Source organism: Sarcophilus harrisii, chromosome 4 (assembly GCF_902635505.1).
Source record: "Sarcophilus harrisii chromosome 4, mSarHar1.11, whole genome shotgun sequence".
NCBI classification, from domain to species: domain Eukaryota; kingdom Metazoa; phylum Chordata; class Mammalia; order Dasyuromorphia; family Dasyuridae; genus Sarcophilus; species Sarcophilus harrisii.
In genome coordinates this window covers 237,504,415-237,528,246 of record NC_045429.1, presented here as the reverse complement: position 1 = coordinate 237,528,246, position 23,832 = coordinate 237,504,415, and the positions used below count along the sequence as shown (strand labels likewise).

The following is a 23,832-nucleotide window of genomic DNA, read 5'->3' as shown; positions in this document are numbered from 1 at the left end:
CCATTCCTTTAGTTTTACATGAGAATCTTAGTTTTGAATTAGAAGTTTAACTATTTGTATTTGATGTGTGTAGATATTGTTACATCCAATCTAGACAGTCCTATTTTGTCTTCTGAATCATTCACAAAGATCATAAAAATCATAAATAATTTGTAATTGAGATTTATATTGTAATGCTGGAGAAACTGAGGCAGGAGAGAGATTAGAGAGTTTTCAATATTTTATTAATTGGAGAGTATAATTGACTGGACAGGACTCTCGTCTCAAATTATCCAGTCAGATAAAGATATACTGGGACCAAGGAATCCAGGTTGGTCCCAGGGCTGGGGGAGACTGTCATCTCAAAGAATCCAGCAATCAATAGGAGAAAACCAGCTTCTTAAATACCCCCTCTAGAAACAAAGAACCAAACTCCAAAGTAGGTAATAATGATTATTTACATAGCACATTAAAGTATACATGTATACTTCGTACTATGTATACATGTATACTTTATATATATATATATATATATATATATATATATATATATATATATATATACTATGTATAGTATAAAGTATACTACATATACTTTATGCTATGTATACATGTATACTCTATAAAGCTTTACATATATGATCTCATTTGATTCTCACAATCCTAGAAGGTTATTGTGGGCAATATCATAAATATTATCAAATGATTTGTTTTATTGATATTGATAATATTGATAAATGATTATTATCAATATTTATCAAAAGGACAGAATTGCATATAGTAAGTGCTGTGTAAATGTACATTTTCTTCCCTCTATATTTAACAAATTAGAAAACTCACATTGAGAGATAAGCAGGCTCAAATATTTTTTCTAAGGTAGGATTTGAATTTAGGTTCTTCCCAACTCCAAGCCCAACACTGTAACAATCATACTACTTATTACTCCTAGCTAATGAAAGTTTCATTAAGGAAACAAAATTATCAGCTCCATTTTACAAATGAAGTCAAGGATTCTCACAGAGGTACTGAAAAATCAGTTTATTAATAGCTGTTGGGCCAGGAACTCAAACTCAAATCTTCAGAATCCATGTATTTACCGCCTTTCTAGAAAAATTCTCAGTATTATTTTGAAAATTTCTAAAGCCTTTGTCCAAGAATAAGATCAAACAACTTGAAAACAACCCAAAGAAATCAAAACTAAAATAAAAAATCCTTTTATGGGATACATTTACTCAGTATTTTGTAATCTTTAATACTCTTCATAAATATATCTAAAAACAGAAAAATAAGTTTGAAAAATTATATATGGATATATGTATACACACATACATATATATGTACATACATTTACATAAACATATATAGCACACATTTATACACACATATACATAGAGAGGGAGAATCCAAATGGACTGATTTCATTGTTATTTAGTCTTGTCAATTCTCTGTGACCCCATTTTGGAGTTTTCTTAGGAAAGACATTGGAGTGGTTTGACATTTTCTTCTCTAGCTAATTTTGCAGATGAGGAATTGAGACAAACAGGGTTAAGTATTTGCTTAGGTTCTCATACCTAGTAAGTGTTTTAGGTTGGATTTGAATTCTGGAAGATGAGTCTTCCTGTTTCAAGCTCAGTACTCTACCCACTCTGCCACCTAGCTGCATGAAATTAGTCTATAAATAAAAGCAAAATTTAATAGATAAAATCACCATTATTTGATAGATAAGACTACACTTTTGTAGTACTGCAAGAGCTTTTTAAAATTTTCTTTGAGAGCTGTGGAACTTCCTAAAGTTATTCTACTTATTTCCAGTGCTGACTAGATGTAAATAATCATAGGAGTTACCTTTCAAAGATTTAGAACACCAAAGGTAAAGTATAACTTAACATCTCACAAGCATGATGATTATGCCAAACATCATGAACACCTGCAGAGTTTGTTGTTGTTGTTGCTGTTGTTTGTTTGTTTATCTTTTCAGCATGGTATAAAGTCTCAAGCATATTTTATAGTACACATTTCCAGTTTTGTGACAGACTTTTTCACTTTAGTCTAGATTTATGATTTTGTTGGTTCAAAGAGCTCCAGGAGTAGAAACTTCTTTCACTGGTGTAGATCAACAATTTACCTGTAATTCAGAGTTTCAGTTACCTGGAGCACATGAGGCAAACAGGGTGATGTGACTTGCCCAAGATCACACACATAGAAGATGTCAATAACATGTCTGAACATGGGGTTTCTGGAATCCAACATCTGGCCTTCTACCTACTTCCTGATGATACCTATCATAGAGATTCATGTCATTATTTTTAGGCCTTATTGCTGATTTCATAGATAAAGGGAATTTCTTATGAGGAATTTTATTAACCAATTCATACAGACACTAGTTCTCAAATGCATGTTTTTAGAGAGTTGTCTGAGATACTAAAAGGTTTAATGAGTTGCCCAGAGTCACAAAGCCAGGATGTATCAGAGATGAATTTAGATCTAAATTTAGATCCTCCCAACTATAAGCAATTATTATTAATTTTTGTTAATTATATCATTATCATAATTAGCATTTATATAGCACTTTGACATTTGCAGTATACTTTGCAGATATCTCATTTTACCCACAAAAGGTCTCATTATTATTCTCATTTTACAGAACTGGAAACTGAGGCAAACAATGTTTTAGGCTTGATTTGGGGTCAGGTCTTCTTGATTCCAAGCGCAGTGCTCTATCTACTATATTAATGGTTGCCACTAGTAAGGTTAAGAACAAGAAAATAAGCTCTACTACTTTTGTTCAAGATATTCTTTGTTCTCATTTTGCCTTCCTTTGTTTAAGATCTTTCCTTTCCTTGCTTTTAAGAATAAAAATTATTTCACAATAAGCTAAGTTCAAATCTGATTCAGGATTTTCTCCTTGGTAATAATACTAAGGATTTTAGTGACTTGAAATACTATATTTCTGGGGTTTAGCAGTATCAGCTATGTTTGAATATTGAAGTTCAATTTATATTCCTTAGAAGGAATAATCAAAATGGAAGAGCAATCAGATATTTGATTCAGAGCCCCTGCAAGTCTGCCCTGATATCACCATATGTTCTCAATAATGCACAAAGAAAAAATATGTATTAATGATTTGTTTTAGATCTCCCTGGTATTAATATTTTCCTCTCATTTTAATTATGGACCTTTGTGGAAATATTTAACATTGCATCTATTGGCTACTCAAGCAGAATACTCATTTATTATTTTAAAAAAGCAAAAAAAAGTTTAAAAAGTAAAAATTTTGGGAAGCATCTCTTGGCTATCAAATTAATTTGTACAGTTTTCCAATTTCCCAGATTAGCAGGTTTAATGCATCTTAAGATAAAACCAATTATATTTTATAGCATCTCTTCCATTATGCTTAACTACCACTTAGAAATTTGGTAATCTCAGTACCACAATGATACCATGGTTTTGGTCTTACTTATTTTAATGACTTACTTTTTTTTTTTTAATTTGATATTTTGCATTAATATCACTAATGTGAATCTCTTCTAATTTGTGCTTCATTTTTTCCTTTTATGGAGATCACAATCAGTGTTTTTTTTTTTAAAAATAGTTTAATGATGTATTCATGACTATATTTTTTAAATTCCCCAAATCAGAATCAACCGGCTTTGCTTTATTATCACACTTGAACAATTTTTACATTATATGCTTATTTTATTTTATATTTGCATACCACAAAGCTTTAGGAGGAGACATTTGCAGCCAGTGATCACCACTATCATTTGCTATGACAAGCCACAAGATCCATTGACACCCACAGAATTCTTAGAGTTAGTGACACAAGTTATTGCGTATTCACTATTATTATTCAATATACAATTTTTTTGGCTCAGTCTTTTAAGAGATATATAATTCATTGTAATACTCATATACATAATTTTTAAGTTTAATCTGAACTATGAACATATTCTTAAGTCCAGATAATCAAACAAAATAAATCAAGCCCTGATTTATAACGTATCAATTTCTGAGGTGTAAATGCTGACACTGAAAAATTTAGCAATTAGCTCTGAAAAAATAGTAGGAGCTGGCTCCAATATGATCCTGTAGCACCTTAAATGAGGTCTTCAAATGAATAAATAATGATTTGTCATATATATTTCAGAGAGATTTATTCAGATATAGGTTGCATTAGAGGGCCAATAAGGTCTCTTGCATTCTAAAATTCTGTGATTCTATGATATATGGACACCTATCATGTTTGGGTCATAATAATGGGCATCTTTGATCAATGTGTCCCTTGCAGAATTTTGCTCAGCGCCTTCAGACATTCTGATGTTATGGTAATGTGTATTGGAAATTCCTCATCAATATCATGCAGAAGAAAAAGAAAGGTTTTCATTAAGATTTGTAATTTCTCCCTAGAATAGTTTTATGTTCACCATAAATTGTTATATTGAATGTGGAGTAATAGATTGGAAGTAGTGCAGGAGAAATCCATGGAACTGAAAACCTAGAAGTCATCATGAGTGAAATTCAGATCCACAAGCACTTACTAACTACCTGATATATATTAGACACCATGGTGGGCATTGGGGATACAAAGACAAATGAATAAAATCAATCAACAAATCTTTGTTAAGTTCCTACTATGTTTGGGGTACTGTATTAAATGCTAGAGATAAACAAAGGAAGGAAAAATCATTATTGGCCCTAAATTTACATGTAAATAAGAATGTACAGGCAAGATACATAAAGATAGATGGGGTTTCAAATTAACATCCTTCATCCCCCAAACCATGGGTCTAATAGTAAAATGTACCACTGATGAAAATACTTGCTTCTTGTTTGCCCTCCTCCTCTAAGCTCCCACTTAGCTGTTTGATTCTTCCTCCAGACATTTAAAAGTGTTCATCCTAGCATTAGTTGATAGCTGAAACCTTTCATGCTCTTGACCCACTTCAGTTCATATCTGACATTGCCATCTAGAATTTTTCAATTTCAGTATAGACTATTCTGGTTGCACTATTAGCATACAAAACTCCAAAGCTGTGGGGTTGCTGTTGTTGTTGTTATTTGGTGTTTGTGGGTTGTGTTTTTTTTTTTTTTTTTTTTTGGCACACCTCCATGATGTTTGTCTAATTGGCTTCCATATTTCTTTTTTTTAATAATAGATTTTTATTTTCAAAATGCATACAAAAATAGTTTTCAGCATTCATCCTTGCAAATCCTTTTGTTCCAGTTTTTTCTCTCTCCCTTCCCTCCAAGCCCTCCCCTAGACAGTGAGTAATCCAATATATGTTAAACATGTGTAATTCTTCTAAACATATTTCTACATTTATCGTGCTGTATAAGAAAAACCAGATCAAAAAGGGAAAAAAAGTGAGAAAGAAATAAAATCAAGCAAACAAGAACAACAAAGGGGAAAATACTATGTTGTGATCCATATTCAGTCTCCACAGTCTTCTTTCTGGCTTCTGGAGTTTTTCTTTTTCTAAATTGTATTTATGTAATACTTTCCCCCAGTTACATTCAAAACAAAATTTCCAAGTTCTGTTTTAAATGTTTATCTAACTTCTGCCCTGATTAATAATCACTTTCAATTAATATTTCCTATAGGTAATTCCTACTTGAACCTTGGCCTTGCCTCATTTTAGTGTAAGTGAACCAAATTGGATATTTTGAGGAAATTCTCTCCATATATTTATATAGAATTCATTCCAATGGGGACTGAGATATAGTAAGTAGGATCATAGGAATAAGCTAATCCAATATCCTCATTCTATACATCAAAAAACCAGAGCAGTGATCATTACATAGTCACTGAGTGACTCATGAGGAGGACTCATTTTTTCTGATTCCAAGTCCATTGTTCTCTACTTTTTCCCTCAGTTGAATGTAAGTTTCTTATGGGCATGGGTTTATCTCCCTTTAGTATTTGTTTAATAGAGTTGCCCCCTTATAGTTAAGGTCATCCATACAATCTGTCTATCTTTCCATAAAGAAGGTACAAAATAATAAGTGAATGACACAAACTAAAAATTATAATTTCATTTTTGCTCACTCATGTTAAAGCAGTGTAGCATAACACAAATGGAGTAGACCTATGGATAATATCAGCCAATCAATCAATCAAGTTTATTAAGTACCTGCTATGTGATAGGTATTGTCTTATGCACTGCAAGCAATTAAAATAATCTCTTCCCTTAAGGAGTCTTAAGAAGTTATTTTTATCTTGGGAAACTAATGCATTGTTGGTGGAGTTGTAAACTGATCCAACCATTCTGGAGAGCAATTTGGAACTATGCCCAAAGGGCTATCAAAATGTGCATAGCCTTTGATCCAGCTGGGCTTATATCCCAAAGAGATCCTAAAGGAGGGAAAGAGATCCACATGTGCAAAAATGTTTGTGACAGCCCTTTTTGTAGTGGCAAGAAACTGGACACTGAGTGGATGCCCATCAGTTGGAGAAGAGCTGAATAAGTTATGGTATATGAATGTTATGGGATATTAATTTTCTATAAGAAATGACCAGCAATATGATTTCAGAGAGGCCTAGAGAGACTTACGTGAACTGATGCCAAATGAAATGAGCAGAACCAGAAGATCATTATATATGGCACCAACAAGATTATACAATGATCAGTTCTGATGGATGTCAACAATAAGATGATTCAGGATAGTTCCAATGATCTTGTGATGTAGTGAGCCATCTACACCCACAGAGAGGACTGTGGAAACTGGCTGTGGATCACAATATAGCATTTTTACTCTGTTATCTACTTGCACTTTATTTTTTTTCTATTTTTTTTTCCTTTTTGATTTGATTTTTCTTGTTCAACAAGATGATTGTATAAAAATGTATGCATATATTGGATTTAACATATATTTTTACCATGTTTAATATATATTGGATTATTTGCCATCTAGGGGAGGGGATGGAGAGAAAATGGGGGAAATTGGTTTTGCAAAGGGTTAATGTTGAATTATTATGCAGCATATGTTATAAAAATAAAGATCTTTAAAAATAAGATAAAAAAGTTATTTTATTAGAAACAACACCTACATTTAAAATTTTGCTTGTTGGCATAGTAAACAAAGGATTGGCCTTAAAATCTGAGTTCACATATTATCTTAGATGATTATTACTTCCATGATCCTGGGCAAGTTAATTCTGACTCAGTTTCCTCATTTGTAAAACGAGAATAATAGCACTCATCCAGTTTTTTTTTCTAAGGATTAAATGAGGAAATGTTTGAAAAATGCTTTGAAAATCTTAAAGAGCTGTTTACATCCTAGCTGTTACTATTCTATCATTATAAAATAAATTCAAAGTACTTATTGCTTAGGGTTTTTGTTGTAGTCATTGCTGTTGTTGTTGTGCCCTATTTTTCATGATCCTTTTTGGATTTTTCTTGAAAAATATACTAAAATGATTTGTCATTTCTTCCTCCACCTCATTTTACAGATGAAGAACTGAGGCAAAGAGGGTTAAGTGACTTACTCCTGATCTTACAACTAAGTAAATGTCTGAGATTTGATTTGAACTTAGGAAAAGTAATCTTTCTGACTTTAGGAGCTCCCCCAAAACAAAATAAATATTTATAGAAAATAATTGCAAGACAACTGAAACAAGAATCATTAGAAACTAGTTTCTTGAATCAGAAGACTTAGGTCCTTATCCCATTTATCTTTCTGATTTTGGTACTTTGGACATTTCACTTTATCAATTTTTTTTTTCCTTACCTATAAAACAGGAAGCTCAATATTTGCTCTATTTTGCATTAACTGCTATGAATCCAGAATAAAATAATGTCTATAATGGGCATTTTTGATGGTAAATTTTAATCAAAATACTAGTTATCATTTCTACTGGGTCATTTCCTTTTCAAGGTCAGGAGGGAAGAAGCAGGGCTAGTACAGTGTGGCAGCAGATGTGAGGAAGGCAAAGTCATTGCTACGGCATTTCCAGCCAGGTCTAAGGGCACAGTGCCCATTGGCATAAGAACTGGACAGAGGAGAAACTTTGGGTTTGAGTAGTCACTCTGTGTCTCCAAGATGAAGCTTGGCATTCTGCTTATTTTCACAGGTTATGGGTACATTGGTACCCAGAATTAAAGGCAAGTGAATAGTCATGTAAAATGCAAAAACAAATTAAAGAAAAAGTTTCATTCTCCTTTTTTCTTCATCATTGCCATGATGCAGATACTTTTGACTTAATAAGCATTTCTCACATAATGCTATATCTATTAGACTTCAAGAAAAAGGTATGTTTTCTTTCTCTAAGGTGAATAAATTTAATTACAATAAATAAACACAAAAGGAATAATAGAAAGTAATTAAAAGGAAATATATTATAGGAGGTAATAGGTTTATAAATATCCTGTTTACTTGGGCAAATGCTAAGATAAAAGGAGGGGAAGATAAATGTGAACTAGATTAAATCATATGGACCAGAATTTTTGGAAAGCATGTGAATTGAGCCTTATCTTCTTAGTTATCCTATTTCGCACATGCTATTTCTTTCTGTATTTATTTTTTAAAGCTCTAAGTTGTCCCCTTTATGAGATTAAAGAATTCTGGTTTATCTAGAGAATCTACACTTGCAAATTGCAAGAACAGGATTCATTCTTTTTAGCATTGAGTCTTTTTAAATGATGACATATTAATCAGAACAGAACTAAAAATGCAGATCAGTCAAGTAGCAAGGTGTCATGTCCATTGGTTCAGACTTCAGTCTGTAGCCACAGATTTCTGTCTGCTGAATTCAGTAATTTTCAATCTTATCAGTCTCATTATTTTAAAGGATTTAATGTATCTGTTAATATGAACACTTTGTTCTTTCTGTATTGATATAGGGGTCTTTTAAAGCATTTCAGAGATGTTACATAAATGAGTTATTGAGCACAGATATTCATTGAGTTTTGAAAAAAAAAACTTGGCAAATAAAAGTCAAGAAATGGCATATATAGAATAGGCCTTCATTTCCTGGTTACAGATGATCCTTTATATCTCCTTAGCATTTAGACAGACAATGGTAATGTAAAAACTAAATATTAATCGAACATGAACCTGGATTGAATTTGAGCTTCTATAATCAATTTCATTTTGAATAAGTTTTTACTAGAAGTCTAGAGAAGAAAAGAAAAAAAAAAAAGGTTGCTCCTGTATTTGAAAAATATCCTCCCATTGAAAACTAATTAGAGTAAGCTCTTTGGGTAATCTCAGTTATTCATTTTAAAATGATGGTGTTGTTATAATGAGAAGATTAAAAGAAATGGAGATCTTTTCTAGTTTAAGTTAATTTGTGGTCTTGGGCACATCATTTAAAGTCATTGTATCTCTAGTATTCTTGTCTACAAAAAAGGATTGTACTGTCTGATCTATTGTGTCTTAGTATAATTGTGAAAACCAAGACAACTTGGTGGTTTAGTGGTTAGAAAATTAAACTTAGGTGTTAGGGTTATTTGAGTTCAAATTTTTGCCTCAAATATTTACTGGCTAGATGATTCTGCACAAGTCTTTTAGCCTTAGTTTTCTCATAAGTAAAATGGGAATGTTAATAACAACTACATCAATAAATTATTGCAAGAATTGTTGTTGTTGCAATTATTGTTTGTCTTTTTTTCTTGAAGAGGACTCTAGCATCAGGGAGGTGATATATGATATGCAAGTGAATTGGATTTAAGTAAGGAAGGGTTGTGCAAGGCCCCTCCAGAGCCATTTGGGTCCAGTGGCAAGATATAGATTAAGACAATCAAATCAGATAAAATATGTCCAGTGCTTTGCCAACTCCAGTGTGCTATGCCATTAGTTATTATTACCAATGTAAATGAAGATGTTTTAAAATATAGGAACTATCATATCCCTATGACACATCATCATTATCAATGCTAGGACTATATGAAAGGACAGGGAAGAGAGTAAACGTTAATCAAGATCTACTATGTAAGTTAAATTCTTTACAAATTTTTAAAGATTATAATATGATATATTATAATCCCCATTTTACTCACTTGAAGAAATTAAGGCAGACAGAAGCCAAGTGACTTGCTCAGAGTTACACAGCTATTGTGTCTGAGGCAGAATTTGAATTCAAATCTTCCTCATACTAGGCCCAGCAAGTTTCAGAAGAATGTGTAAGAGTGCTGTATTTTGTTTTCTAGGTCTACACTTGTGATTTCATCAGACTAGAGATCAAATTTTGTGAAAATTTCTTCTACTGATCTCCATTTCTAATATGTTTCTATAATTATAGTTTTTGAGGGACACAAAACACTAAGAGATTGACTTTCCCAAAATCATATAGCCAGTATGAAACCCAATCTTTGTACCTAGGGTTTCCTAATGTCAAGACAGGTTCCTATACACTAAGCAACCTTACTGCTCTCTTAAGAAGGATGTGTTTAATAAAATATCATAAAGTCTTCTAACCAGAAAAATAAAGGCATAGTCAGGAATACTACCTCTTTAACATCTACTTTTGGGTTAATGAAAATTTGTTTCCAAGGTAGATGAACCCACCATTACTTTGCACTTGTTATTGGGTCATTTTAGTCATGCCCAACTCTTTGTGACCTCTTTTGGGATATTGGATTCATTTGCTATTTCCTTCTCCAGCTCATTTTACATATGGGGAAACTGAGGCAAATAGAGATTAAAAAATTTGCTGAGGGTTCCATAGCTGGTAAGTATCTGAGGCCATGTTTGAATTCAGGAAGTCTGAGTTCAAGCTGGGTACTGGATCCATTGTGCCACCTAGCTGTGTTAACCCAACACTTCGAAGCTATTAAATAAATGTTCCTTAAGTGAATGAATGAATGACATATATCTACTGCAATCAGGAAAATATCAGTTGTATGTAGAAAAGATTCTTGTTTATACAAGGAAAATAAAGCAAGAATAAGCAACCTATCTAAAAGCTTTCCTTATTGTCTGTAATCTCACAGTGAAAAGAGGGGGAAAAGGTATACTTAGAGAACTCATTTTAGGGGCTAATGGCCATTTTATTGTCATGAGATTCCTTTATTTAGTTCTTTCTACAAATAAACTCACAGCAGGGGAAAGGCCACTAGTTAGAGCAATTTGGGAGGGGGAAATAGGTAAACAGAGGGAAAGGCTAGGAGAAGAACGTCATCTGGCAGAGGGATTATTTCCTGACTCCTGTGGATCTGGCTAAGAACCAACTGAGATCCCAATATGCTGCTCCTCAGTAAAATCAACCAATTTCCATAGCACCAGGCCCACCTACAACGGTACACATTAGTTTATCTAAGCCATACTTCAAATAACATTCCAGTGCCGGCAATGACCTGAGTCAGGCATACACAAGAGAGATATTCTCCTGCCATGCTAATATTATTTTTCAGTTTTCATTCTCTGCTTTTGCTGGCCCACTGTTTTTGTCTTTCTCCCTCCTCCCTTAATAATATTAGTAAAATGATAGAAGGAACATCTCTTATATTCATTTCCTTAATAAAATCTTGAGCCATTGAGAGTGGCTAAAAGAGCAAGAATACTATTTCCTAACCTAGATTTCCTTGCATAACTGACTCTATTTTGACTTGTAAATGTGTGCCCCTGGAATGTCTATTTCTTCAGAAGGGTGGCGAGGAATATGGGCTGTTGGTCCAGAAGATCAAGGAGCTGATACAAGACTGACATGTGCCGGTAAGCAATGGAGTGAGGTGGAGACAGAGGATGGATAATCCTAATTCATTCTATTCTCTTTCTAGAGGGTTATAGTGTTTGTTTCACAGTGTACCTGGTTCCCCAGCCTGACTATTTTTATGTAATAGACTTTGCATAATTGTATTTATTTATTTATCTTTGCTCTCCTCAAAGCAGAGTTTTGCTTTCTTAGAATTCACCATACTTTGTATCATCTGTCTCTTAAAATGTGACTGTTAGGTGTAGAAAATAACCCTATAGGACTAAGGATTTCCAATATGTTCTTTCTTCTTATAAAGGTTAAAAAAAATTGAAAGCAATGTAGTGGTAATGGATAGAAAGCTGGCCACAGGTCCAGAAAGATGTAAATTCAAATCTCATAAGTGACACCTACCAGATATGTGGCCCTGGGCAAATCCCATGACTTATCCCATCTGTGTAGATGAAATCACAGTTATAATCTCTAATTGTTATAGATAGTTGATGCTCTCAGATAATGTATGGAAAAGCATTGACATTGCTGTGAATTGGCTAAGCATCATAAGTCTCATGTGACTGCCTCATGCTGACCAAATAGAATATAGATGGCAAATGGGTTTGATTACCTTATGGAAAAGGACTTTTTAATAGGAAATCAAATATAGAACATAATGGTTGCTTTACCTACTCAAATAAAATATACTGCACTGGGAATTTGGGTTGTGTACAAGCAGAAATTGTGCCCGCACATTTGAACGTAGTCAAATTTTACTTGTGTAAACATTAACAATTATAATGATACATAAGCTTTATATATCACTTTAAGGTTTGCAGAGAACTTTGTATTTGTTATTTCATTATTTAACTTTCTTATTTGATCTTCATTAATAATTCTCTAAAAATAAATGTTATCATCATTCCCATTTTATAGATTTGGAAACTTAAAAGAGACTAAGACCTAGGATCACATAACCAATAATTGTCTGTGACAGATTGAAAATACTATCTTTCGGACAGCACTCTAGCCACTATGCTGCCATAGCAATGGTAGCAGCAAGAACCCCAACAATAATTGTAATAATAGTTGTAATAAGAACCCCAACAATAATTGTAATAATAGTTGTAATAAAATATATTATATTATATACTACCTACAATAATGTAAAGCTTTAATCTTACATATGCACATTTTACTGGTAAAACAATGCCCCCAAGTAAATGAAAGACAGTTATAGTAACCACCCTACTTCCCTCCAAAGTATTTAAATTCATGATAGTATCATCATAATCATCTCTAGATTGTAAAGTAGGAATGGGAGAAAGTTAGCAAAACAGCTATGAAATATTCTCAAATTTGTTAATTGGCTCTAGAGGGCAGACCTAGGAATAATAGATTTAAAAGAGGTTAAAAAGAGGTATATTCTAAGAAAGAACTCTTTAATTATTATAACTATCTAACTATGTAAAAATAGAATCAGATGCTTTGGCAAATGTATTCTTTCCATTGTACTATTTAGATAAGTTCATATGAAGCATTAGCTGAGCTGAGCTTATTAGAGGTCTCCAATGTAGTCTAGATTAATAATTCTCTGACTTTTGTTTTTAGTATCTCTTCATACCATTAAAAATTATTGAAAATCTTATCTAAAGAGTTTTTGTTTATGTGGAAGATATTTATAGATATTTACCACATTAGAAATAAAAACTATTTTTTAACTTGTGAAAGGATTTCAGAGATACTCCCCTTCCTCCCCCCCACCCCCACCCAGGAATCTCTGGACCAAACTTTGAGAACCACTGGCCTAGATGACCACTTCTCAAAGATGTAACAGAGGAGATTTTTTTTGTTCAGATACAGATTGAACCCAATGGCTTCTGGGGTGCTTTCCAACCTTATGATGTCATGGATGCCTTCAATTGATATTTTTGGTGTGATATATTTCCCTCCAAGGAAACACAATAGGCAATGGATTGAAATGATAAATATATAAAATGTGTTTACAAATTGTAAATTTCATTTCTCAAGGGTGATGGATATGATAACAACAAAGGATGGGTAAGTGTTAGACATATGTGTTAAGTTGTCCCTAAGTTAAGTTTATGGAACAATGCAGTCAGAAGCAGCAAAGAGAGGTTAGTCACAAGATCATAGGACTGTAGCTTTAGAGATACAAACCAGCAAGTTAATACTTAAATTTTAGGAATTAAAAAATGGAATCAAAAAGGATAATGATGGGAGTATGATTGAAATCCAGTTTGGGGAACATCATTTGTATTAGTCTTACCATTTCATTATACTTTGTCTTGACATTGTATAAGTGGCACTAGTGATAGCACTTAGTACTATCTTACCTAAAAAGTAAGAGAAGTAAGTGAAAGTAAGTGTTATGTGGTCTGGAACAAGATCAACATTATACTTTCAAAATCCTTGATTGTGTTTTTGGTTATTCCTATCCTATTTCAGAGACCCATTTGCTTAATCTGTTGTTAGTTAACTAGAATATTAAGGACCTAGTATATGCCAGGAAGATGCACTGGGAATAAAAAGAGTGGGAAGTTTTGAATCTGAATTCCAACCACTTGAATTAAAATCTCTTGGGCTCAGTGTCCTCATTTTGTAAAATGAGAGTAGATGACCTTCAAGTCTCCTTCATATCAGTCACCAAAATGATCTTTTTACACTCCTTGATGAACATTTAAGGAGCTCATAAAAATTACTTACATTAGCAGTAAAATAATAATAATTAGGATGAGAACTAGAATTAGCATTGTGGTTTAAGATTTACAAAGTGCTATATAAGTATGTATCTCATAGATTGTTATAATAACCGTAGGAAGTAGCTGCTGTTATCTGTTTTTTATAGTTGAGAAAATGGAAGCAGACAGAGGTAAAACCACTTGCCTGACATCAAACAGTTAGTAAATTTTTGAGGCTGGTTTTGATCTCAAGTCCTCCTAAATCCAGGATTGATGTTCTGATACCCATAGTTAAGCATTTATATAGTACTTTAAGGTTTGAAAAATACCTTAGAGATGTATTGTCTTTTTTGATCCTCAAAACAACCTGGGAGGTAGGTAGTATATCAATAGCAATGAATAAAAAGCATCTTTAAAATTTTTTGAAATAAGGATTAAGACAAATGATAGACCAAAACAAATGAGGAAAACATAAGGCAGGGATGTTCATAGGAAATGCATATCAGGTTAGCAGAAGTATCACAGGCCCAATATGACTAATCTGGAAATATCTTTTAAATGATTGTATGTGTATAACCTATATCATTGGTATAGATTGGTTGTTCTCTTGAGGACTGGGGAGGTAAGGGAGGGAGGGAAAAATATGGAACTTGTAATCTTACAAAAATGAATATTGAAAATTATCATTACATATAATTAGAAAGTGGGGGGGGGGGGAAGTATTTCAACCTGTCAAGAAGGAAGTGATTCTATGTTACCTATACCAGTCCATCATATCCAATGACTTCAAAAGTTTATTCACAATAAATTATTTGATACCAAATTTTAACTGTGTTAGTTGTTAGATTATTTGCTCATTGAGAGCTAATGCAGTTGTATTTTTTGCTTGTTTCCTTAGTTTCTAATTCAATGTCTATTATATAGAAGATACTCTAAAAATGTCTATTAATAAATTTAATAAGCTATCCTCATTTTTATGATATATGATTAAGAATTTTTGTATGAAAATATAATCTTGATTAAAGAATTGCTTTAAAAATCACAAGTTTAAGCCTATGGCTATTTAAGATCACAGGATAAAAAAATTTATAGTTAATTTTGTTTTATTGATTAGGAAACTGAGGCCCAGAGAAAATAAATGACCTTGCCCAACCTTATACAAGAATAAACCATCAGAGATAGAGTTTGAACCTAAGTTCTTATTTTAGAGTCCTTGTGACACTGCCCCTTGCTGTCTGGATTTTATTGCTTTCCTGTACTTCCCTCCCTCTCCCCCAAACAAGGATATGCTAACAATCAGCTTAAATTGACTTATAGGAATCAGTTTTCAAATTTTCAGTGTGAGCATTTACATGCGGGGAATGGGAAAGTTATAAATAGGGTTTAATTTATTGTTTTGTTGTTTATTTGTTTTTTGATTGTCTAAACATGAAAGTGGTGGTGAAAATGTTAACAGATTAGAGTAAATTAAATTGTATGTTTTGCTATTATTTCCTGTTGGCCCTCCCTGAAATCTGATTGTTAAACATTTCAATCTATCATTTGCAAACACCAAGAGGTTGATACCTGTTAGGTCTTTTTGGTCAGCTTTAATTATAAGTAAATCACTTAACATAAGAACTTAAGAGAAAGACAATTCTTTCAAATAGAATCAGTGAAAAATCATCTATACAGTAGAAAAAATTTGTCAAATCATTCAATTTCAATGATGCTTAAAATCAAAGATTTGACTTACGAAGTCTAAGATGGCCTAAGGTCTGTCAGGTTGGCCAGTTTTTCTTTTTTGATTTTTTCATAGAGTTTGCTGTCAAATAGTCCCCACCACTTTAAGTGCAACTGGCTTTACTGAAAAAGTATTGGAAGACTTCTGAATTTTTATTTTGTAATCATTTTGACTTTTCATTGTTAGAAAAATATCTATAAGTTTTCTACTAAAGGGAAAGCAGTATTTTCCTTTGCATATAATATATAGATGATATCAAAATCACTTAAAGTATACATTTGAAGTTAACTGATATATTAACATAGCTGATTCTAAATAATGAATTATGATAAATGGTATTGAACTTTTGTAGAAAATTGAGTGAATGAAAGAATGCTAATTAGTGGTTCATTGTGAACCAAGAGGGGATATCTGTTATGGTTTGCTGCAGTCCTTTTTTGCAGTATTTTTACCAATGATTAGGAAAAAATACTTCCAGGGAATCCTAATCAAAATTTAGTTTAAAGAATTAACTAATATCTTAAATATCAAGAAGTATAGAAACAAAGATTTATTAAACACCTATTATGTACCAAGTGCCATGTTAAATGTCTTACAAATATTGTCTCATTTGATCCTCACAATAATCCTGTGAGATAGGTGCTATTATTGTACCTGTTTTCCAGTTGAGGAAGTTGAGCCAGACAGAGATTAAGTGACTTGGAAGACATAGCTAGTGAGTGTTTAAGGCGGGATTTGAGTTCAGGTCTTTTTAGAAGCCCTACTATTGACCAAGCACTATGCTAAACAATGAAAAATGAAGTTTTTTTTCCCTTAAAGAGCTTACATTCTATAGGAAGAGACAAAATATACATGTATAAGTATATTTTAGACAAGTATATTCAAAACCTAGGTAAGCCTACATAAACTAATTTCATGGAAAGGGGGAATAGCATATGGCAGTGTCAGGAGTGGCTTCATATAGTAAGTAATGTTTGAGCTGAGCTTTGAAGTAAACTAAGGATTCTAGGCAACATTAAAGAAGAAATACATGCCAAGTATGGAGGAGAGCCTTTGTCAAAAACACAGAGTTAGAAGATGAAGGGTCTTGTGTGGAAACAAACAAGAAGGCAATTTGTCTGGATTGTAGAGTGAATAAAGGGAGCAATACATAATAAGCTGGAAATGAAGATTGAAGTAAGATTGTGAAGGACTTTGAAGGCCCTCCCAAAAAGTTTCCTTCCTTCCTTCCTTCCTTCCTTCCTTCCTTCCTTCCTTCCTTTCTTCCTTCCTTCTTTCCTTAAAAGAGTTATTGAACAAGGGAGTGACAAATGAGTAATTTAAGATTTTATGGAAAAAAATTGTGTAAATTTGTGTAAGAAAATAATTAAGTAGCATAGACTTGAAATTTTCAAATTTAAATTAAAGTTATAACATGGACATTATATTGACTTTATTCTGTATGACTAAAGTTGGGCAGATTTGACTCAAAATTAGCAAGTATTCACATAAAGCATTCCAAAATTGGAATGCACTGTCCCCTAACATAGTGAATTCCCTGTCATTAGTAATATTCAAAAAGCTAAATGCTCACCTCTCAGAATTATTGTACCATTTGTATGACCTTGGACAAGTCACTTACCTTCCATGATATCAGTTTCCTTATCTTTAAAATGAGAAAGTTGAACTAGATTGCCTCTGTGATCCCTGATAGCTTCTAGAGCTGGGTTCATGGCAGTTGCCTGGGGCAGATAGGACTATTTGAAATATTAAGATCCCTCCCAAGTCTAATATTCTGTTACTTTAAGTGTGGACATGATATCTTTTTGTTATTTGTGAAAGGGAAAATAGACTGAGTATAATGAATTTGTACTTTAAATGAATAAACTATCATTTGCAAGTATTCTCTTTCTCATTCTCTCTCTCTCTCTCTCTCTCTCTCTCTCTCTCCACATTGCAAAATTAGATGGATATTAAGAGGGAAAGCCATTTGTCAAATCATGAAAGGTCCCATTTTCCTATTCTTTTTTTCTTAATGACCCCCTTCTCCCCAAAGGTGTATTTATGAAAGTAGAAAAATCCAACATCTTAGGAATTTTTCAACTCTTTTTTTTTTTTTCCCTTTTGGCCAAGTCCTGGTGGGGCTCAGTCTCATTGCTTTCTTGGGATGAGCTGCCACCACAACTCAAAGCCTGAATGTGCTTTAGTCAGCTGATGGTTCTGGAACTGAAAAGGAATATTGCTACAGGACCTAGCAGTTCTCTGTGGGCACTCAGTTAGTGCCTGCTGTTTGCTTTGGTGGCAGTTGTTGGCATTGGGTAGGGAGAGAGCCTTCTGAGCTGAGAGCAGCAGAAAGAACAACCCTTGGTTAAACAGGATTCACTAAAATCAGCCAAGGGATCAAGTAATGGGACTCAATCATCTAAGGTAAGCTTTTCCTTGTTCTCCCACAGATGTGAGATTTAATTGACTTTATTTTAGTCCACCGATAAAGCAGTCTGGGAAATACCACTGAAAATGAATAATGCGTAGTTTCCAGAGCTTGTGTGTGTGTGTGTGTGTGTGTGCACTTCCTGCTTTTCTCCTGTGTCAATTTTAAGGGACTACAGCATATATTTCCCATTGTCTGCTGAGCCTCTCTATACATTTCTGTTTGGGACTTGGTTAATGCTGGACTTCTCAAATGATTAATGTTTGGAAGAACAATCTATTTAGCATAGCACTGAGCACTATAGATTAATGCAGTAATCAATGAGAGCAGGGCACTGCAGAGATTTGTTTTGATGAGAGCAGCACTTCTGGCCCTGTTTGGTGTCACCGTTGTATAATATTGGACACTGCAGACTTGGGGGGGGGGGGGGAGAATTTAGAATGCGCGAGGACCACAGGGATTTTTCTCTTCAATCTCCTTGGCATTCCGAGGGATCTTTTGATTTTATTGTGAGTTTGCTACTTTTGCTAGCTGGAATCTGGGGAGGAACATCTTGATGCCAGCATCCTTCATTTCACCACTCTAATGCTACTGGTATGTTTGCCGGCTTTCTGCAGTTTCTCCTCCTTCAAACACTGCATGCAGGAGCAGGTAAACCAAACTGTCATATTGACATTATAGTTAAATATAAAATGGGATGAATATATAATTTTAGCTGATTTCTGGGAAGTTTGTGGCAATGAAATGCTGAACTTCCCTATAGGATTAAATTTCTATTATGAAAAGACAATAAGGATAATTTTTCTTTCTTTTCTTTTTAAAGCTGTAATTTAATAAATGTGTTGTCATTTTACAAAATTGTGGTATTTTGATAAAATATGGGATATTTAAATGTATGTATTAACAAGTATAGATATAAAAGAAAGTCTAAAACGATTCTAATATAGATTTATATCTTTTCAGATTGAACAATATACACTTACAAAATGAATTAGATTTAAATCTATGTTGCTATTATTTTAGACCTGATATATTCATATTCTCCAGATAGACAAAGAATATAGAAATAATTCAGAAAGGCTATGTTAATATGCTTGTCTGTTTACCTAAAGATAGTCAGTGGACACTGCATTTTTCTCTAACATCTTGGAATTCATAGCTTTCAGAATTTGTATCTCAAAATAGAAAGTCTCATCCTTTGTAGAGGCTCTGATTCAGGAAAACATTCCTCTTTCTGAACTATTTAAACAAAGGCTGCAGAGGCCTTGCATCTCTTAACTAAAATATCCTTATTTTAGAGTCTTCCATATAAATGCCTATCCTACTTAGGACTGGAGTTGTCTCATCCACAGAAATAACTGTCCTGATAGAGAGGTAAAGAGAAAATGAGGAGATGGAAGGTTTAGAAAGGAAGAAGAGAGACAGATAGATAGACAGAGACACATAAAAATAGAGAAAGAACAGACAAATACAGAGAGACAAAAATATGAAATACATTTTACCTTTTCTGTTAAGTCTTGTGTGCATGATGAAACCTCATTTGATCTTATTTTCTTCCCTACAAAAGTGAATAATCCTTTCAACTTTGTTTATAGAGCAATTTAATGGTGAATAAATAAAATATATTTTCCAAGGAAATATTTGTATAGAAAAATTTACTGTTGTTTACAAGTATGGAAGCCCTTTCAAGTTTTTTCTTTTTTAACTGAAAAAGTATACAGTTGACCCTTATTTCTTTACCACTAAGTATCCCAATCTAGGGAAGGACTCTTTGAACAAAGCTAACAAGTCTATTGCCCTCATTACGACTGTGAAGCCAAATAATTTATTTAAAAACAATTTGACCATGTCTTGAGGACACCATGAAACTTTACTGCACTGATGGGAGTGGAGAGATGGCATCATGGGATGTGCTGCAGATGAATTGGTCAATGGATGCAAAAAGAAGGCCACAGGACATATTCTGAAGGTCCTGGCAGATAAATGAGCTCTCTGAGTTCCCAAGTAATACTGCAAAAAAGTGCCCTAAGACAGCTTATGGCATTATTTTTAATGTACAATGTCCTAAATGGATCCTGAAGACACAAAGAAGACTAGAGACAGTTTGAGAAAGAGCAGTAACAATAATAATTCCTTCAAAGGAATTAATCAGATTGCTTAGATACTTGCCCTGAGATTGTGGTTTAGTAATAAACTACAAACATTTTCTTTTAAGGAGCTTATCAGGATTAATTTGGCTAAATTAATCAAATCTATATCTCAATGAGATAACAGGAACTTTTAGAGGATCTTGTATGAAACTCCACAAAACTAATGAACAAGTGTTGGTAAAGATTAGTAATATTGTACTCATTTCCATTGCTTCTCCTCCACTGACTTATGTTGATCTTTTTGAATTTTGGAAAACTAAAGCCAGAATGAGAGAATGTGTGATATTTTTGCTTTGGGGTTATTGAAATGAGATAATATATATTATTCTTCCCTCTGAATAATGGCTTGTATTCTGATGTGTGAACACAACCATATGATAGATATAACTATAATCAGATAGATTTTTATATGTAAATTTTGACCAATAGTTCCATAGTTTTATAACTATGCTATAAAAGCTATAATTGGTATTTTTTATGGTGCAGTGCCTTGGAGCTATTCACTTATGTAGTATATTATTTGAGCTTCCCTTTAAGGTTGCTTCCAACCTTTGAGATTCACCAAGACTATGTGATGCCATTAAAATGCAAGAACATTGCAAACCTTTTCAATTTGATGAGTTGCATGAATTTTTAAAACTTTCAAGTGTTATTGTTTATGCAATGTTCCCCAGGAGAACCCTCTAATAGAGAGGAATAATGGATTTGGGGGAAGAAACAGAAGTTGACTCAACCCATATGAGTGGTATCTCTTCGCTTAGTTGTTTCTTCAGCCAAATTCTTAGTATTTTAAAAGACAGAAGCAAATATTTTGGTTTAAAAAAGAAAAAGCTTTTGCCACTTTTCTAGATTCAGAAAAATTTAGGGACAATTGACTTCATTTTATCAAGTTAGAGACAAGAAAATAGTTCTCAAGAACAATGCTGATAAAATAAGTTTAAAATTGATTAATTATTGCTTAATTTTAAATACACACATATGTATATCTCTATATACACATATATGTGCACATTGGTATATGTGTTCATATTTATGTCTTTCTATCATAGATGATATAGATTGAAAGATAGAGAGATAGTATCTGTACTATAACATCCAAAGAAGAGCATCTTCATGTTGTGGGTAGTCTAATTCATCAAGGCAAACTTCAGTTCTCAACCAACTTGAATCAACTCACTATAAATAGTGATTGAAATGTCCAGAGAGAGGATAAGCTGGTCATTTTGTTGAAAATGTTATGTCGCATCAGTTCATTTCATGCACTCTGAATTTTATCCAAACTTGAATTAGTTGTTCCCCATATTTGAAAAGTTGTCTTCTTTCTCTAGGTATTCACATAGGCAGTCGTCCATGTTAGAATGGTATACTCTTAATATCTCCAGTTTCCAGAATTCTGTTCTGTCTTTATGACTCTACCCAGGTGTTAGTCTCTGTGAAGCTTAATCCTGTCGTTTTTCTTCCTTTTTCCTCACAGCTTCCTAGTGAAAGATGTTCTCTTCACACTCAAATGTTTCTAGTGAACTTTATCTAGATTTTTCCATTATTCCCACCATATTTTACCTTTTATTTTGATTATCCTTGTATATGCTCCTTACTTCCTAAGGAGAATGTAAGTTTTCTGAGGGCAAGTATCCTTGTTATTATTTATATTTATGTCTCTCTATATCTGGTATGTAATTAATGCATAATAAATGCTAAAATGAATTGTGGAATTGAAAATTTCATCCAATTGTACCATGATAGATTATGTTTTAAATTATAATGTGATGAATGTCTGAGAAATAGATATATCCTGTAGATAGGAAGCACTTTGATGAATTTTAAATTTATTTTAGGTCTTGATTTTAAAAAAAATTTAAAACAAAGTATTTATAATAGTCAATCGCTTATGACCAACAGAATGAGAAGACTTTAATATCAGTTGTACCTTTCAGAAGTTCCCAAAGCTTTAATGTCTTTTATAATGAGAAATTATTAACTTTGTAGAAATCATTGTTTGTAGTATTCAAACTTACAGCAGCATTTTTTCCTATTTTCTAAGAAAGTATAAATTTAGTACAATCACTCACCTATCCTGAGTTTTTCATTTGAATACTGCAGTTATTTTTTAATGAAATTCTTTTTAGCATATAAACCAAATGACTCAAGTAAATAAAAATAAAACAATAAAGTTTCTGTCTCAGAACTATTACCATATGAAAGTATATATTCTGAAGTTAACTTCCCTAATCTCAAAAATTTAAATCACCAATAAATTTTTTTGAGCATTTACTATGTATAAAAAAGGCATAACTCTCAATTCTCTGATATGGTATTTTGATTTACCAATGCATGGTTTAAAAAGGAACCTGGTATTGATAGAACACCAGCCCTGAAGTCAGGAAGACCTGAGTTCATTTAGGCTTAAGACACTTCCTGGCTGTATGACCCTAGGCAAGTCACTTAACCCTTAATCCCAATTGTCTCAGCAAAAAAAAAAAAAAAAAAAAAAAAAAAAGAAAAAAAGAAAAAAAGAAAGAAAGAAAGAAAAGAAAAGAAAAGAAAGAAACCTAGTGAAAAACAACAGGGAAAGGTTAAAATCAAGCAAAGATAGGTTATAATAGAAGGCAGTAATATGCCTAAAGGAATGACAAAGTAGCAAAATTAGTGATTAATGCCTCAATGTCAACTGGTAGGGAAATCTGTAATGATATATCCCTTTGAATTTATGCTGTTCAACATTATCATTAATAATTAAAGTGAAAGTGTAGATGCTATATTTATCAAATTTGTAGATAGCACACTTTGGAGGACAGATAACCCAAAGAGCAATTCATTATTCAAAAAGAGCTTGATAAGCTAAGATGATGGACTAAAGTTAATTAAAGAAACTTTAAAAGGGACTAATAAAATCCTGCATTTTAGTTTAAAGAATCAGAAAAAAAAAAGTATTCTATGTATAATCCCGGGGATAAGAAGGAGCCATTGAAATTTATTGATTAATAGTGTAAGCTTTGTTGTAAGAAGCTAAAGCATTTTGGTTGCTTAGAAAATATTGATTGAAGTTGGGAAAGACAAAACGGGGAAACCAACCAGAAGGCAATAGTCAAAGCAAGAGAAAATGAAAACTTGCACCAGTATGAGGTGCCTGTTTTGAGCTTTGATTGATCTCAAAGAATGGTTGAATTAGATTATCACTATTATGCCAATGCATTTGGCATCATTTTTATATACGCATGAAAAATATATTGAAGAAGAACCTC

General features: G+C 32.8%; 1 protein-coding gene across 22 annotated transcripts in view; it reads left to right on the top strand.

The window, feature by feature from the left end:
* Positions 1–23,832, top strand: part of RIMS1 (regulating synaptic membrane exocytosis 1) — a 695,397-nt gene that overhangs the window by 391,271 nt on the left and 280,294 nt on the right. Inside the window, exon 1 of one of the 22 annotated variants that reach the window (XM_031964646.1) lies at positions 11,389–11,631. The exons of 19 other annotated variants lie outside the window; for them this stretch is intronic. In XM_031964646.1, coding sequence (XP_031820506.1) covers positions 11,532–11,631 — 100 coding nt within the window. In that variant the 5' untranslated portion in view covers positions 11,389–11,531. Of the gene's footprint in view, positions 1–11,388; positions 11,632–18,191; positions 18,437–18,849; positions 19,092–23,832 lie in introns of those variants that run through there. 2 more of the 22 variants (XM_031964649.1, XM_031964647.1) reach the window with 2 other exon arrangements.